Source organism: Sminthopsis crassicaudata, chromosome 3 (assembly GCF_048593235.1).
Source record: "Sminthopsis crassicaudata isolate SCR6 chromosome 3, ASM4859323v1, whole genome shotgun sequence".
NCBI lineage: Eukaryota > Metazoa > Chordata > Mammalia > Dasyuromorphia > Dasyuridae > Sminthopsis > Sminthopsis crassicaudata.
In genome coordinates this window covers 447442588-447460531 of record NC_133619.1, presented here as the reverse complement: position 1 = coordinate 447460531, position 17944 = coordinate 447442588, and the positions used below count along the sequence as shown (strand labels likewise).

General features: G+C 31.6%; 1 protein-coding gene and 1 long non-coding RNA gene across 5 annotated transcripts in view; one reads left to right on the top strand and one right to left on the bottom strand.

The window, feature by feature from the left end:
- The window catches only part of LOC141562905 (uncharacterized), an 88001-nt gene that overhangs the window by 50180 nt on the left and 19877 nt on the right, over positions 1–17944 (top strand). The gene's annotated exons all lie outside the window — the stretch shown is intronic.
- The window catches only part of LOC141562904 (sodium channel protein type 9 subunit alpha), a 185140-nt gene continuing 171217 nt past the window's right edge, over positions 4022–17944 (bottom strand). For all 4 annotated transcript variants that reach the window (XM_074303212.1, XM_074303214.1, XM_074303213.1 and 1 more), the window contains exons 25-27: positions 15180–15284; positions 11245–11515; positions 4022–9238 (exon numbers count right to left, since the gene is read on the bottom strand). In XM_074303212.1, the coding sequence (XP_074159313.1) occupies positions 8049–9238; positions 11245–11515; positions 15180–15284 (1566 nt within the window). In that variant the 3' untranslated portion in view covers positions 4022–8048. The remainder of the gene's footprint in view (positions 9239–11244; positions 11516–15179; positions 15285–17944) is intronic.

Genomic DNA, 17944 nt, shown 5'->3' with positions numbered 1-17944 from the left:
AGGGAGGAAGGAAGGGAAGGAAGGGAAAAAGAATGAACAACAGAAGGAAGGAAGGAAAGAATAAAAGGCAGAAGGAATGAGAGGAGAAAGGAAAATTTGGAGAAAGGAGGGAAAGAAGAAAGAAAGGGGAGAAAAGAGGTTGGAAGGAAGGAAAGAAAAAAGGTTAAAAGAAAATATTTGAGTAAAAAAAGCACAAAGAAAGGAAAGAAAGTCCAAAGTAAGGAAGAGAGGAAAGCTGGGAGGAAAGGAGGAAGAATGGGAGGAAGGAAGAAAAAGCATAGAAGGAGGGAAGGAGAAAAAGGGAGGAAGGAAGGGAAAAAAAGAGGGAAGAAGGATGGAAAGAAGGAAGGAAGGAAGGAAGAGAAGGAATGAAGGAAGTAAAGAAAGGGAAAAAAGGAAAGAAGGAAAGAGGAAGAAAGTGGGGGAGGGAATGAGGAAGGAAAGATGGGAATAAGAAAACCAACATTTACTAAGTGTCTATTACATTTAAAATTATATCGTTTGATCCTCAAAACGATCCTAGGAAGTAAGTGTAATCATCACTTCCATTTTTACAGTTGAGCAAACTGAGGCAGACAAACTTAGGGCAAATATTTGAAATTAGATTTGAACACAGATTATCCTGTCCAGTTTGCACCATCTAGTTGCTTTTAGAGGTCTTGGGCAATAGGAGAAGGATTTTTTGTTTGCTTGCAGCCTCCCTTGTATCATAAATGGAAGAGTGTTCTTTCAGCCCAGATTTTATAGCTGCCATAATCTCAGACTTTGTCCTGTTGTGCTGCTGCTTTAAAGAGAAATGTTGTTATTATTATTATTTTTAGAGGATAAGATTTCCACCTGGCTTAGGTTTTTCAGTTTATCAGTCACTAAATAGTCCCTCAGCCTATATAGCTGTATAGTACACAAAAGGGGCTGCTTTGGCAGCCAAGAAACTTCTGTCTCCTTATGGAAAGTGTCTAATCCTTGATTTATCTGAATCAGAATGAGTAAATTCTACTGGCCTCTACCATGAATCAATTTTCAGGTAGCATGCCAACCAGAACCTCTGACTATCTCCTCTGATGTGCATATAACCCTTTTGCTTTTGCTTTTTAACTCCTCACTCAAAAATCTTTTTTTCCTAGAGGATCCATGCAAATGATCCTAAAGCTCCCAGACTCCACTGAAAGCACTGGCTCATTTCTGCTGAAAGGACAAGGCCAAATCCCTGACCCTTTTATCGATGTAGATTAATTTTTAAACCAAAGCTGCTATTCAATCATCAGTTGATAAGACAGAGTAAGTTCTAGCAACATGCAATTCAATTACAGGAGAAATTCTGCACTGGCAAGTCAGATAGTCTGATTTTTCTCTATCTTTTCCATTTATTAGCTGAAAAAGGAACTTGTTGAGGCTTCACAATGCTTTTAAAATTAGCTTCCTTCCCGTACAGATCAATTGCTAATGGAGGTATCCAATTACTTCCCTTACAAAGCATTAGGGAATATAGTGAAGTGTGGGGTGTTTGATACAGCAGCTTGTTTATAACAGTACATTATTCATGTCTCCATTCCTATGTGCATTTGAAGGCTTTGCTACAGAGATCACATGTCTTGAAGCCTGCCCAACCAATTCTCTCCCCCACTTCAGGGATGGTACCATAGACCTGTAGTTAATTTTGTTTGGGTTATACTGCAGCATGATCCGTTTGTCAGCTGCAAACTGATTTTTTTTTTTTTTTTTTTGTGGCATAAAATCTGAGGCTAGGGATTAGATCATAGGCATGCATATATGAGGGTGGGAAGAGAGAAGTGCTGATCATATAGATATCACAGTGATAAATGGAAATTATTCCCTGTGAGAAAGCACATCAATACAGCCTCAGTTTTGTGATATAGAGCCCTGCTAATGGCTGGGTTCCTAGGCTGCAGAGAAGACAGAGTTCTTTGTGCTAAAGGAGGGACTGAGTCATATTTGTATTTTTTTTTTTTTTTTACCAGTACTAGCACAGTGCTTGATGAGGAGTAAGTGCTTTATAAACATTTGTTGATTGATTGGTCCAAAAAGCAAGACTCTTTCCTACTGCCAAGATTCAAACATTTGGAAAAACAAAGAGATACCTTTCTGAGTAAGAGCTACCAAGTGAGTCTGGCTTTGGAATATATTTTCATTAGCATATTAGGAATGATAATGTTTTCTTTGCCAAAAGAGGACTTTTGTGAGATAAATAATCAACAAAGCATTTTTGGGCTTTATCTTGAACTTGAAATTACATTTACCTTCCCAATTAAAACTTTATTAAGTTACCATTAAATTATTTTGTGCCTACAGTTCAGAGGGAGGGGGCAAAGTGAACTAATAAACCCACAAAATAGTATGAATAACTTGCATTTATATAACATTTTAAAATTTCCCAAATGTTTCCTTGAAACAAAACAAAACAAACAAAAAAACATTGGGAGGTAAGTAGGTCAACTATTTTAAATCTGTTTTATAATATAAAGACCTTTGACCCATAGGGGATAAATATATTACCATGAGTTATACAACTTGGTAGTAATTAAGGCAAGGGCTGGGCTATGTGAACATGGACAAATCCTTTATGCCTCAAGTGTTCCAAGGAACTAAATCCACAGGTTACAGAACAGTAATATATCCAAGTACAGAGCTCTCTGGCTTATCACCCATCACCTGTCTTTGTTCTCACCTTTGACTGGTCTATATGTTTGTATACAGGATGATCACATGAATAAACATGGATAGAGAATAAATATATTTGAAATAAATACAACATAATAATTCACCTTGAAATAGTAGAGAATCTCTAGAGTTTATTGAATAGTAGAGCAACATGATTAGGCCTAAGTTTTGGAAATATCACTTTGGTAGCTGTATAAAGGATGGGTTAGAGAGGGGAGAGATTTAAGGCAAAGACTAATTAGAAAGCTATTGAAAAGCGAGAGGTAAGAAGAAGCTTAACTGCAGATAGTAATTTTGGGAGTCAATAAAAACTCAATGAATGTTATGGAGGTACAATTGACAAGTTTTGGCAATAGATTACATATATAGAAGAAGAAGACAAAATACAATTGAAATTGTTGAGTCAGTAATACGATAAGGCAGATGAAACAAACTAGCACAATATTGGATTAATAGAAGATTAGTGTTTAAAATAAAGGAATTTATAATTCTGTTTCATGGTATTCTGATTATATTATATCTGGTAAACTCAAGGGACTGAGAGCGACTACCATGAAAAGAGACTATTTAGAAAATACTGTAATTTTTAGTATTTGAAAGGCTTTAAGGTAGAAAAGAAATTATCATTGTTTTGCTTTGATGCCAGAGGGCAAAAATAGATGCAGTTAAAGTAACAAAAAATGCTGATTCAAGATAAGAAAAAAAATGCAATAATCTGAGATATCCCAAAGTGGAATAGCTTGCTTTGGGACATACTGAGTTTCCTTTTATTTAAGGTCTCCAAGCAAAAGCTCAATGAATAAGTAATGTAACCTTGCTGCTCAGGGATGACCTCTGAGGTCAAGTCTAAGATTTTATGATTTCTAAATCTGAAAAAAAAAGAGTAAAGTATCAACAGTCAAGTTATATTTGGGTATACTGAATGTACAAAATTTTCTAAATTTACCTTATAAAATCTACAGATTATTAATGTTGGTAAGCCATATTACTCATAATGATGATCATGTCACAAGTTATAAACATCTACTGATTCTTTTTAATGTTTCAGTTTTGAGACTAATATTAAATTTGCATTTTTCCCCTTGGTTTTATTATGAAATATTTTTTTCTGTGCTCTCTCCATCAATTAATTTCCTTTAACAGCAAGCAGAAAGAAATCTATTCTTATTTAAGTACACTGATGTGATAGTAATGTGTATTTTATAGCTCATATTCTAGCCAACATTTTAAAGTTCCCCATGATGAATCATAAAACAACATTTTTTCTCATTCTTCATCTTAAAGTAATTGAAAAAATATTGATGTATTTTTAAAAATTAAAAATGGTTATGTTCCCCTAATTTTTTCTTTTCATGAAAGTAGTTTCAAATTCAAATAGAAATGGATCTCTCCTAGCTACATAATGACTTAGAAAACCACAAGTTAGCCTTATTTATATTGTATTATATTTTTTATTTTTAAAAATTTATAATTACATTTAAAATCAGTTAAACTTACAGTGGGGAGTGGATATGAGATTAGATACCTTGGTGACTACTATCAAACTTTTTGGCAGAAAAAGGCATGATAAAAATCATTATTTTTTTTTTATTATTATTGCTAGAAAAGAAGACACATTTATACACAAGTGACTTAATTTTTCTTATAGTTTTATTCTCATTTTCTATTACAATGTGTTAGTCCAAATACAATTGGCCTATTATGCTACTGATGACAAACTCTTTTTTTTCTTTTTTAAAGAGCTAGGGACTTGAACATTTCATAATTCTAAGTAAACTGAACAGATAAATTATGTTTTATGTTCATGGCCATTCTATTACCTTCATGAAATTATTTCTCATCAATGTTTGCCCCAAGAATATTACAATATAATAATAATGGAAGTAAACAATAAAGCCTACATGAAAGGACTATGTTGACACTTCTGATTTTTTTTGCTCTATGTTTCAACATATTATTTGACCATTTATTCTAGCTGGATACCTTATTCTTGGCTTCATTTGATATACTTTTGAAATGTCATTTTGCTAGATCCTTTAACTTTTACTCCTTTAATAAAAGCAATGAAAACATACTCATTTTTTAGTTTTGGGGAATGAGGGTGGGATTATACTTCTATTAGGGAGAAAACAAAGATCATCAATTTGCTTGCCCAAATCCATGTTAGTCGTGAAGAACAACAAATAACTTCACTTGCTTTCATCTTCACCACATATTCAAACGAATGCTCCAAAGATAAATAGCCTCATCCTGCAAATCAGTTTGTTTTCCATTTAAAGTTTCTTTTTTATATATGGTAGTTCCTTTATTGTGTCATGTTAATTTTAATAAAAATTAAAACAGATAAGAGAATATAATTAAAATGTAACCATGATTCTTTAACTTAGTCTAAGGATAGTATAGGTTAGCTTTATGTGTGGCAGTGTCTTCTGTAGGCAGTTAACATTTAAAATGGGGATCGTCTAAATTAAAAGATTAGTCTAAATTTACTTTTTATTTGCACTACAATCACCAAAGCTTCAACCATTACTGTCAATTATCAATAGAAGACCAATATTATATATGTGCATATATATATATACACATACAACTTATACATAAACATATACATACTTTATTTTTAGTGTATATATGTATGTTTATGTTTGCATGTATGTATGCATGCATATATAAATATACATATAATTTCTATGTATGTAATAAAGTTTTAATGGACCTGTGATTTCATTGACAGAGGAAGCTCCCAGTGAAGTATTTCCTCTCCCAACGAAGATTGGCACTTACTCTCCAATTTATAGTCTTCGAGAATTGCCAGGGGTCACTGTGCTGTTTAGTTACTCCCCCAGGTCACAAAGCCAGTAAGTGTTAAGAGGCAAGAGCTGAACTCTGTTTTTCCGGTCAACTCTTTATCCTCTATGACATAACCCTTCTTATTAGTTTGTTTTCCTGAAGCAAAAATTTGTATAATCTACCCATTTTTCTATTTGTGAAGGAAAGGGACTGTGAAATTTTTTCCTTCCCAATGTAACTTCCAAGAAATCTGTGAATTAAAGTTCCAGTCTCAAAGCTATTCACATTAAAATGGAGAAATGTAAGAACATTGACAATGCAAGAACTATATGCTTTTTATGTTGTATTAAATTTTATCAAATAATTATATGAATTTAAAATAATGAGAAGGAAATTTTAGCATAAATAAAAAGTGATGATTTCAGTGTACAAAATGCTGAAATGATCATATATAAGTTATTTTATAAAATTATCTTGATCTATTTTAACAGGCTAAGCAGGTATGCAATGCCCTGTGAAGTTTAGGAAAACACTGCATGGTATCTAATTTTTTTTTTTAATGTTGCTGAAATAATTGCTTAAATAAAAATGGGAACCACCGTCCCTTGGCTTAATTTCATAAGGCCCAAGAGTTGCTAAAATATTAACACAGCTGTAAAAGTCTCAATTGGTAATAATCTAAAAGGACCATACAAGGGGTTTGTGACTTTTATTCTGTGAAAGTCCATGTTTCTCTGTATCTGTCTGTCTTCTGTGTATCTATCTCTTTTCTATGTATCTGTCTCTCTGTTTTCATCTATCTATGAAGATGCATCTATCTGTGCATATGTGTATATGCATATTTATCACAGGTTATTGAATAAATTCTTATTTTCTTTGCTATTAATTTAAAGAGATACCATGTCTTTTGTTAAAGAACAAGTAACAAAACCAAGAAATAAAGCTATATAATTTATAAAAACTCCTATAGCCCTCAATTATTTTCCTCTAGATCAGTGGCTCTAATTATAAAAAAGCATTCTCTGTCTGTGGCTCAAAGTTATTAAAATATAGTGATTTGAACTTTTTTTTTTGGGGGGGGTACAAGTCACTAATGGCAGGGCTTGCCAAAACTCTGAAAAGTAGAAAAAGAAAGATGGCAATAGTACAAGCAAGACAAACATGCATTTCTTATATCCTTCAAACTACTAGTAATGTACTGGGCCCCAATATAAACTATAGTTAAAGCATTTTCGAGTTGTAGCTTAGCTCCAAAATCAGCTAGTCTACCACTCAATTTGCCAAGGATAATGTGGCTCAGATTAGGTAAAGGACTCAGATTAGGTCATTAGTGGTAGAGCTAGGATTAGGGAACCAAAATCTTCTAACTTCCAACCAAATGATCTTTTTATTTTACTTCTCTGTTTGTTATGAGAAGCTCAACAGGTCACCAGTGAAAAGTTTGCCAATTAAGTATGAGGCAGTACATATTTAATGCAATAAATACTGTGCCCAAGTCATTTATCAGTTTGCTAAACATGCACCATGATATCAAATTGCTATTTACAAGTCAGCAAGCACATCTCAGTGAGGGTGGGAGCTGAAGGGTTGACCAAAAATACTGCAGGAGAAGATATGAATAATATCACAAAGCAATTTATAGTTGGACCACTCTTGGTTCCCTAGGGCATTTAGATGCAATATTTGACTCCACCAATCAAGAAAATACTCAAGAATTGCTTCTTTGCTCTATAAATTACATACATTTTGATGTGAGTAATGCAAACCTTCCTTGGCTTTTCACAACATGTGAAAAAGTGCAGAACTACAGGAAAATTAAAAAAAAAAAAAAAACAAGATCATCAGCTCAAACCTTTGGAGGTGACTTCTTTGTTGCTTAGGCTAAACAAGTAATATATTAATAAAAGTAAGTCACCTACATACTTAGGGATGTCTCCAAGATTTTACATGGCTGAAAACAACTAGTTCTGATGCCACATGAAATGAAATCAAGCACCTTAAAATAGAAAAATCCTTTTTATGCACAGTTAACTGCAAGACTCTTAGCAGTAGATTTCCTTTCATATAAGTAGAAATCTCAGCCCATAGTTATTTTTATTATGATGTTGAGAAACAGAGGAAAACACTTTTTTTCTTTGTTACTTTTCTAAATGAGAATGTATCCTGGAGCAATTACCTATATTATTAATATGTGTATGTTTGTGGGTATGATGAAGAATAAACCAAAAATATAAAAAGATTACATAATTGTGACTATTCTGAATATACATATATTCAACCAAAAGCAGAAAATTTAGATTTTGCCTCCCTTAAACCATAGTTTCTTTTATCTGAGAAGACCTTTTGTTTTGCTTAAGGACTAACAGTGCAAAGAATAAAACTCTTGTCAAATTTGCTGCCCCTTTTCTGCTAGAATCATTCTTAGTCAATGAAGGGTTACTTTGAGCTTATAGTGATAAAAAACAAACAAACAAACAAACAAAAAACCAATCTGTTTGGCATACATCTAAAAAAATCCTGTTGACATAATATGCCATTTACCAAGCTATAAGCTACTGATGGAAAAACTAAATTCTATATTACTCATCTTTCTTGCCATCTTTGTCTTTATCTTCCTTTTCTGCTTTGTCTTTTTCATATTTCTCTTTGTCTCGTTTTGTTACACTATCATAAGAAGGTGGAGAAGTGGTGGAAGGAGTCACATCATCCGTTTTCTCTGGAGTTGAGTTTTCATTACCCTTACCAAAGACAATATCTTCTTTCATAACCAAATCAACTCTTTCATCACCTTTGTTATATATGCCTGATATATTTTTGACATTTTGTCTTAAGCGATAGCGTCTATATGCTCGCTGAATGATTGTAGCTGATACTTCTTCTTGTTTTCGTTTTAGTGTAGTGGTAATGGGTTCATAAGAAACTTTAGAAGGATTTGCAGCCACAAAACGCTCTTCCATTTGTAAACGAAGGGTGTCCATCTCTTCACTTTCACCCAAAACACGTTTTGTAAATGCAAATAAGATGTCAAGGCAGTGAATTCGGTCCCCATTTACCATGGGTAGATCCATGGCTATGAGCTGAACTTTGTTTGGTTTTGCAATATGAAGAGGAGGCTCTAATGAAGCTGCAAAATCAGAGAGTTTACTGTATTCTATGAACTGGGTGGCATCAGGATCAAACTTTTCCCAAACTTCATAGAACATCTCAAAGTCATCCTCACTCAGTGGCTCTGCGCTCTCTTCAGTTGCAACACTGAAATTCTCCAGGATTACAGCAATGTACATATTTACAACAACCAGAAATGAGATGATGATGTAGCTGACAAAATAGAAAATCCCAACAGAGGAATTGCCACAATCGCCTTTGACTGAGCTTCCAGGATGAACTTTTTCAGGATCACAGTCTGGCGGTCCACTGTTAAGAATGGGTGCAAGCAAACCATCCCAACCAGCTGATGTGGTAATTTGGAAGAGGCAGATCATGCTATTGCCAAAAGTTTCGAAGTTGAACATGTCATTAATTCCAGCTTCCTTTTTAACATAGGCAAAATTGGACATACCAAAAATGGCATAGATAAACATGACTAGGAAAAGTAGGAGCCCAATGTTAAAGAGAGCAGGAAGGGACATCATCAAAGCAAAGAGTAGTGTGCGAATACCCTTTGCCCCTTTAATGAGACGAAGGATTCGGCCAATCCTGGCAAGCCGGATTACACGAAACAAAGTAGGAGACACGAAATATTTTTCTATCATATCAGCTAGAAACATACCTGTTAAAGAATGTAAAATAGAAATATTTAAATATAGTTACACACTATCCTTATGAGGATAAATAATTTTTCCTTTTTATTTTTTGTTTTCTAGTCTAAGAATATTGAATTTTCCCTCGCCATTACAATTCTAAACTGTCATTTTCCCCCTGCCTCCCAATCAATACAAATGACAGTTCTGAGCATTTTAATGGCCTTTAATTGTTTTCCTTCACTAGCAATATTATGGCCAGAATCTTACAGTGTTGTTTACTTAAAAAAAAAGGAACTACAGATTCTGGAAAATAATAATAATGCCATGGATATAACTTCCTAGAAATTCAGAGTTGAAAAGACATCAGAGATTATTTAGAATGACCCATGTCACAATGCACTCCACCATATATCTGAAAATTATTCACTCAAACTTTTTTTTGATCACTACAAAAATGGTGTTATTTTGTTCATAACTCTAAATTTTTATTGAACTAAATTACAAAGAAGTTCCTACAAGTTTCAGATAGTTCTCATTGTTAAGTAGTTTTATACAGAGAGTACCAAAAGTCTTATTAGTGCTTTTTTTCTAGGTATGGTTTTATGATACTAAGGCTTAAAATTGCACTAAAACTCTTGGACACCCTGCATATCAAGAGAAACATATTTGGTTTTAACCATTTGTCCAAATTCTGTCTTCTGGATGAATCTGTAATTTCAGTTCTTTGGGGTAATTTTTCTATCAGGGCAGGTCATAAGCACAACCCTATAAACCTTCTCATTCTGTTCCTCTCTGACCTAATTTTTCTATAAGTCTTCTACAGAGGATTTATCCAATGTGATGAAAACCATTATCTAGTTCAGGAATTCTTAATCTTTTTTTTGTATGTGTCATGGACCTATGTGGCAGACTGGCCAAGCTTGCATTTGCTTTTGCGTCTCAAAATCATGTATAAAATGCATAATTAAAAGAAAAAGAAATAGAAAAAATATATTAATCCAAAGATTAGTATGGAAAAAAATCTAACATTTTTTCTCATCCAAGTTTACAGACCCCATAAAATGTATCCATGGACCCAAATTTAGATTTAGCAATTAAAAGATTGTCAGTAATTTTGGAGAGATCAGGCTTGGTCGAATAAGGTCTGCAGTCAGACTGTAAAGAGTATTTCAGCCAGAAAAACAGAGATACAATATCATGTCGTTTGGGCATAGATGGATAAAGTGAGGATTTTTTTGAGGATGGAGGAGACATGGCCATGTCTGTAAGTAGCAAAGAAGTAAGCTAAGAAAACTAAGGCAGACAGCTGTTAAAAGATTTGTCCAGGGTCATACAACTACTAGGGATTTGAGGCTTTATTTGAACTCAGATTTCCCTAACTTAGGCATAGAATTCTATCCACTCTGTTTGTTCTCGGGACTCTTTCCCTGAAAGTCCTCTTGGTAATTAATGAGTTCAAATTATCTTTGGAACTATACTCACCATAGTCTTGTCATCCTCCATATCACATCCTAGTATCTCCCTTCCCCAGCTCCCATTGTCTTTTCTAATTCTAGTTTCCCAAAATGTGTCTTCCATCAGAATGTTAGATCCTTGAGGGCAGAGATACCTTGCTTTTTAAAAATTCTTAATATTTGTCACACTGTGACTGACACAAATTAAATAGTTAAAATGTTTTAAAAATTCAGTCATTCACTTTTGTACTTAATTGTTCTTTCTTTTCAAATTTTATGGTAAACTCATAAAAGAAACACATTGATTAGTGCTTGAGTTATGATTTTTGCATGGAAATTTATCCATACTAATTATGATCTTTACCTTTGGATAGCAAACATTTGTGAGCAGGTATCCAAGGCTACAGGAATAAAAAATTGTAGTACTTGAAACATATTAAAATAGTTCTTAATCCTTCACATTAGTTGAAAGTATTTTTCAAAAGAAAGATTCCCAAATGGGGATCCTCTCACCAGTTATTCCTTTATGATCTATTTAAATAAATACTTGTAAAGATATAGTAAATAAAGATACTTACCTACAATAGACAGAATGACCACCACAAAATCAAAAATGTTCCATCCAATAGTGAAATAATAATGGCGAAGGGAAATCAGCTTCAGTACACATTCTCCAGTGAATAAGATAATAAAAACCATATTTATCCAATATAAAACATAAGTCATGGTTTGACTTTGTTCATCTTTTTCTACCATCATGGTCACCATATTAAGACAAATAAGTACCATGATTGTAATATCAAAAGCTTGCTTTGTCACCAAATCAAATATACATCCTTGCAATTTGTTCTGTAAAATGAAGAATATAAATTATATAATAATCTTTAATAAATAAGACTTAAAAGCTATTAAGCATACAAAAGCATTTTGGCTGATCCAAATTTCAATGACTTGGTCCATAAACAATTATACTAACTTTATTCAATAAAATGTTTTTTATAGAGAGTACAGGTCAAAGATTTATAAATTATAGATATATATGTATACATGCATATATACATATTTATGTTCTAGATATTCATTAACCTCTAAATAATAATTCTTCCTAATATTCAAAGTGCCTTTTTTCATTACATTTTCTGACATTTAATGACCTATAAATACTTAACTATATTTAGTACCTCTTAAAAGAAACTGTCATTTCTCAATAGATAATTGGTCAAAGAATATAAGCAAACAGTTCACAAAAGAATTTCATTCTACTAACAACAATATTAAAGAAGGATCCATATAGTTAAGAATAAGTGAAATACAAATCAAAACAATCCTGAGATTTCAAGTGACATCCTACAAATTGGCAAACATGACAAAAGATGGAAATATTAAATGATAGAAAAGTTGTGGGAAGAGAGACACAGTATTGTATGTATTGCTGGTAGAGATGTGGATCAATACAACAATTCTGGAAAACAAATAATGTGACTACAATGTCCATATCCTTTGATCTAGAGAATCCGTTCCTAAACTTCTACCCTTACAAGACCTAAAACAAAAACAAAATCTACATCATCAATACATTTTATGATAGCAAAGGATTGAAAACAAAGTAGATATCTATAAATTGAAGAATGACTGAACAAATAGTGGAATATGAATGTGATTGGGATATTACTATGCTATAAAATAATTAATATTAATAATGGGAATATATACATGAATTGATGCAAAATCAAAGCAAGAGAATCAAGAACACTATAAACAGAAAATTAGCAATAAAAATATCAAAGGTAAATATTGAGAAAATGAAAAAGAACAAAAAGTATACTGTATTGATTAGTTATGCCATTTTTCCTACTATTTTTCTTTTTTTCAAATTATTTCTCTTTTTTTTTTAATCAATAAAGATATTTGCTAAAGACATATTCTTGGGATGGAGAAGAGAAACAGTTTGGGGGATAAATTATGGTCTTAAAAATGAATAGCACAAATAAATATCTTTATGTCTCTACAAATGGATATAGATAAAAAATTTAAAACATCAAAAAATTCAAGATATTCTGATAGTTGTAATGCAGTTTTAAGTTTTAATTAATTCAGGAGTATTAAATAGATACAAAACACATCTTGAAACTTTTATTTAAATTTTATTCACATTTATTTAGTATTATATATTAAGTTAAAAAATTCAATTTTCATTTTAATAAAATTGGACTCCCCTGTGTGAGCTGGTTTCAAAATGATATTTTCTCGATCAGGTATCAGTAGAAGAGATTATATTGCTTTACCACTTTGATTACCTAACCTATCTGCAATAGATCTCTTTTTATGGAATTCTGCCAGAACTGTCACGTATACATCAAAACTTCACTTTCTGGTTGATCTTAAGGCTTACAAATGTGATACTTTCAGTCTCTGAGCAGTAACAGCAGATCAAAGTTTGATAAAATTTTGAAAAATTGCTGGAGGAACATATGGCACAGGATGGTGCTCATGCTACATTTTAATAGGACATATTTGTGTTGGAAATGAAAACAATTTACCTTTCAATTTTTGCAAGTTTGTAGAAATTATATTTTGAGCTTTAAAAAAGCTTAAAATAGTACTAAGATTTTTGGGACATATATATATATTAAAAAGAAGATAGGATTGAAGAAATTATGGTGTTTTTAAAATGACCTTTTTAAAAAAGGAAACTAATTTTTGACTAATGTTTCAAAGAGTATTCTGTTAATTGACTCATTTTTATAAATTTCAATTTCTTTTCTCAGGTTTTCTTACCAGAAGCATCATAGCCATATGTTAAACTAACCATTTCTCTTTTTAAAATATCTGTACTTTAATTCACTAAACTCTGTATCAATACAATCAGAGAAATGGAATTGTTCTCTATACTTAACAATTGATGATGTTATCATCAATTTTCATGAAAACTATGTTGAAAAAATAGAATGGCAGAATGCCTACAATCTGACCTGAATTCCTTTAGCATATAGACATGTATAGACGTCTTCAGATATACTGATGTTGATTTTAAGATCTTAGGCTTCTGGGGGATATGGCTTGATGGGATTAATAATTTTGCATTTCAGCCCCTATAAATAACACTATTATACTATGATTTCCCCTTCTTCATTATATAACCTTTTCTTTTAAATTAATATTTTATTTTTCCTCAATTACATGTAAAAATATTTACATTTTTTTCTTCAAATTTTGAATTCCAAATTTTCTCCTTCTCTTCCTCCGTACCTTTCCTCCCATCATTGAGAAGACAAGCAATTTGACATAGATTGTACATGCACAGTCATATGATAAAATATACTCTTCCTATCTTTTCTGGGATTAGAACACACCTTTATATATATGCTGTTTATGTATATTTTATGTGCATGTATACACTTCTCATCCACCTTTAATTATAAAATGCATCTCATTAACTCTTTTATATTTTTTATTGCTAGGATTCTTTAATTAATATATCACTACTGGACTCAGTAAAAGTATTAACAATTTGATTGTCTTATTATGAAGATAAGAATCAAACAATTTCAAATATGCTCAGAAAGTTAAATGCACCATAAAGATAGATGATAATTTATCCTTTTTAGGGTCAATAATCTCTTTTAGAGCTGTCTTGCTTCCACAAGTAGGAAGAAATTAATATTTGATTCTATTTTTGAGAGGGAGTTAGAGGTTACCCTTTAGTTACCTTCATCCTTATGTTTACCTGGTTATTTTTTTCCTGGAATATTAGAATATAAAATTACAGTAAGTTCTGTTATAGAAGAGTATATTGTTGAGATTAAAAACAAGTTTGCATGTTTATATTTTATAGAAAAGTTTAGAATTTACATATGTTACAACACATTTGCTATACACTTCAATATTTTTGTTTTTTCATTAATAATTGTTATTCAAAAGTAGCTTTAAAATGGTCAGTGATTTCTGATCCCAAAACAAAATAAGATAAATATTAAAACAGATATAGGCCCCTTTATAGACCACTATCCCAAATTATGAGGAATACTTTAGCTTCAATAAGAACTAGAATATAAACCATTATTACATCACTGCTATGGGAAACTGGGTCATATCAATGCTACCCAGTACATTGTTGGTGGTGAGATTTTTTTTTTTTTTTTTTTTTGAGGAAAGAGGGGAGAGAGAGAATTAAGACCTTTTTTCTCAGAACTAAAAAAATCCATGATGAACAATATACATATTAATTGAAGAAAAAATAATTCTATAAAAAGCAGTTGTTTTTAAGCTTTTTTGTGTGTCACTGACTTTTCTGACAGTATGATGAAGTTTATGAATTTCATCTCTGAACAATGTTTTTACATAAAATTACAAAGGAAACCAATTACATGGAAATACTATTATGAATATATTTTAAAAAACAAAACAAAATGACAACTTCATAAATTTCATATTAAGAATTCCAGCTCTAAACAAAGCCCTCCAAAAAAATCTTCTGAAATTCCAGATAACTGAGAGGTAACAGTTTGCTTACCCCTGGCCTGGGTATTGGTTTTTGTGGTTTCTTGGACCCCAGCTTTTTCATTGCATTGTAATATTTCTTCTGCTCTTCTGTCATAAAGATATCTTGGCCTCCAAGGTAAAGAAATAAAGCAAAAAATATTTAAAACCTGCTTTATTGATCTAATTTCCATCAAGTCCTTAATAAACATTTCAAGAACAATGACCATATACAATTTGGCCCCTGAAGAATGGGATTCTTCAAATATATTATATCTCCATGTAGAAATGATTTTAAAATCTGTATATTTTAGATTCTTCCAGATTTTGAACACACACACACACACACACACACACATACACACACACACACACACACACTTCTTACCACTATGGGCAAATTGCCTCTTGTTAGATCTTTTGTAATTTTTTTTTTTTTACGATGGGGATATGAATGTCATTTGTACATATGTAAAATATTTATAATAATTAAGTAATAATGATACACTTAGATGTCTAGTTGTAGAGTAATATGGAACAAGACTTAACAATGCTTTCCGTGTTGCATTGTCTGTTAGTGTGATAATTTTGTCTTATGAGTAGAGGGAAGAAAAACAGTAAAAATATCTAGTGTGGTAATTTGGCTCACATTCATTAATCTTTCAAAAGTTTACAGAGGAAATTGAAACTAATAGCTCAAGTAAAGCCTTGATTTGGCTGTAATACACTATCCTTTCATTAGCAAAAAGAAAAAAGAAAAAAGAAAAAAAAAGAAATTTTGCTATATGTAATTTCATGCTCTGGGTTGGATTGTATATTTATCACATATTAATGGAATATTTCTGGAGACAGTAAATATAAGTAACTGAGTAATCTAAGTAAAATTAAATAATATGTATCAGTTATATGTAACTACACGTCATTTATAGATATAATGATGTATGATTATAATTGTATAAATATAATTATATTATACAATAAAATATAAGTTAAAGTAATAGAAATAAATATGAAAACTAAAAGTAATATGGAAATATCTATAAAATTATGTATATAAATATACATATAAGTACATATGTATATGTAGAAATATATATGCACATACCTCTAAATGTATATATATTTGTGTGTGTGTGTGTGTGTGTGTGTGTGTGTGTGTGTTATAACTGGAAAACGAATGTTATGAAGCAGGGCAACATTGTTCTGTCTGAACATGGCATATCTGTTTTTATAGATTGATATATTTTCAAGTAAGTTTATAAGAAGGAATGAAAACAACTTTAATAGTAGAAGGATCCTGAGAGGTCAACTAATATATCCCTGTCATTTTAAAGATTAAGAAGGTGAAACCCAAAGATCTTAAATTTCTAAAAGATAGAGAAGTTGAACTATTTTAACAAATAAATTAAATCTCACCCTGCAATCTTTTAACAAAAATAAAATAATGCTGGTTAGCAAATAATGAGCTGAATCCGGCTTCCATTTATGGCATAAGGACTAAGAATAAAATTTTATTTAAAAAATGTAAAAAACTTTCTTGGCTTACCAGGTGTAGTGAAAACAAGAGCCGAGCAGAACTTGATCTAAATAAATGAGGGAATTAATTTTCCCTCTATGGCTATAGTAGCTATGTCACATTACATTACTTGGTACATTGTGGGCACATAATAAAAATAATCAACAAATAAGTGTTAAGTGGTAAATCCCCTATGCATAAATAACTTTTTTTTTGGCCAATACCTCCTATGATCTTGATTCTAATTTTTAAAGAAATCCTATAAATTCTTCCTCTTTGAAACCTGTTCTTCTAATATCTTTGATGCATGGGATCATTCCCAGTTTTCTTTTAATTCTTTAGCATAAATTTCAAGGTAAAGTTTAAGTGGCATCACTATTATGTTATGCCTAACTGCCAAACTAATAACATTATTGTCCAAATTTATCACTTTGAAAATACACAAATTCTGGTGTTAATTTGTGGACTTTTGGTGGTTTTCTTGACCTACCAGTGAAGAAGTCTGAAAACTCTCAGCACACAGTACTCACATGTGCAAGTAAGAATTTATTTTACATCCTCTGATATGTTAGAACAATGTAAGGAAGAGAAATTAGCAAGATGGATATATAACTATGAAAGTTTTTCAGGGGTTTTGAAAAATATGTTTCTATAGTATTCTAGTATATTTTACCAAACTAGAAAAAAATCTGAGTATGAATCCAAGTCTACCTGGTTACTTTTGAAGAGGTTCTCGAACAGAAATTTGGCCACTGGGGAATAAACTGTCTGACTGAGGTAACCAAAAAAAATATAAAAAATACAAAACAGTTCCCAGTCCTAGTGATAGAGTGATAGAAGAGAAAGAATAGAGTACTAACAATATCACAATTTACTTGGAAGAAATGTATAAAGACATTCTTGCTGTAAACTTCTTCTCATGTATATGTTAAAATTATAAAAATTAAACATGATTCTATGATCTATGATTTCAGAAATAATTATGCTTGACAAATGAATAAGAATCAACAAGATGCTAGGAGTAAAATGGGAAGACATAGATGTATTAATGAGATCACAATGGATCTGTGAAGATTACCAACTCAGCAACCAAAAGCATTCTCAGGTCTTCCTGACAAGCCCAATACTCTCCACAATGCCACTTAGCTCTCAAACATGTGGGATAACCTTTGGAAACTTGGATGATCTGGGGTGCTTATTGGTGATGCTTATTGCTGTCTTATATATATATATATATATATATATATATATATATATATATATATATATATATACATATATAT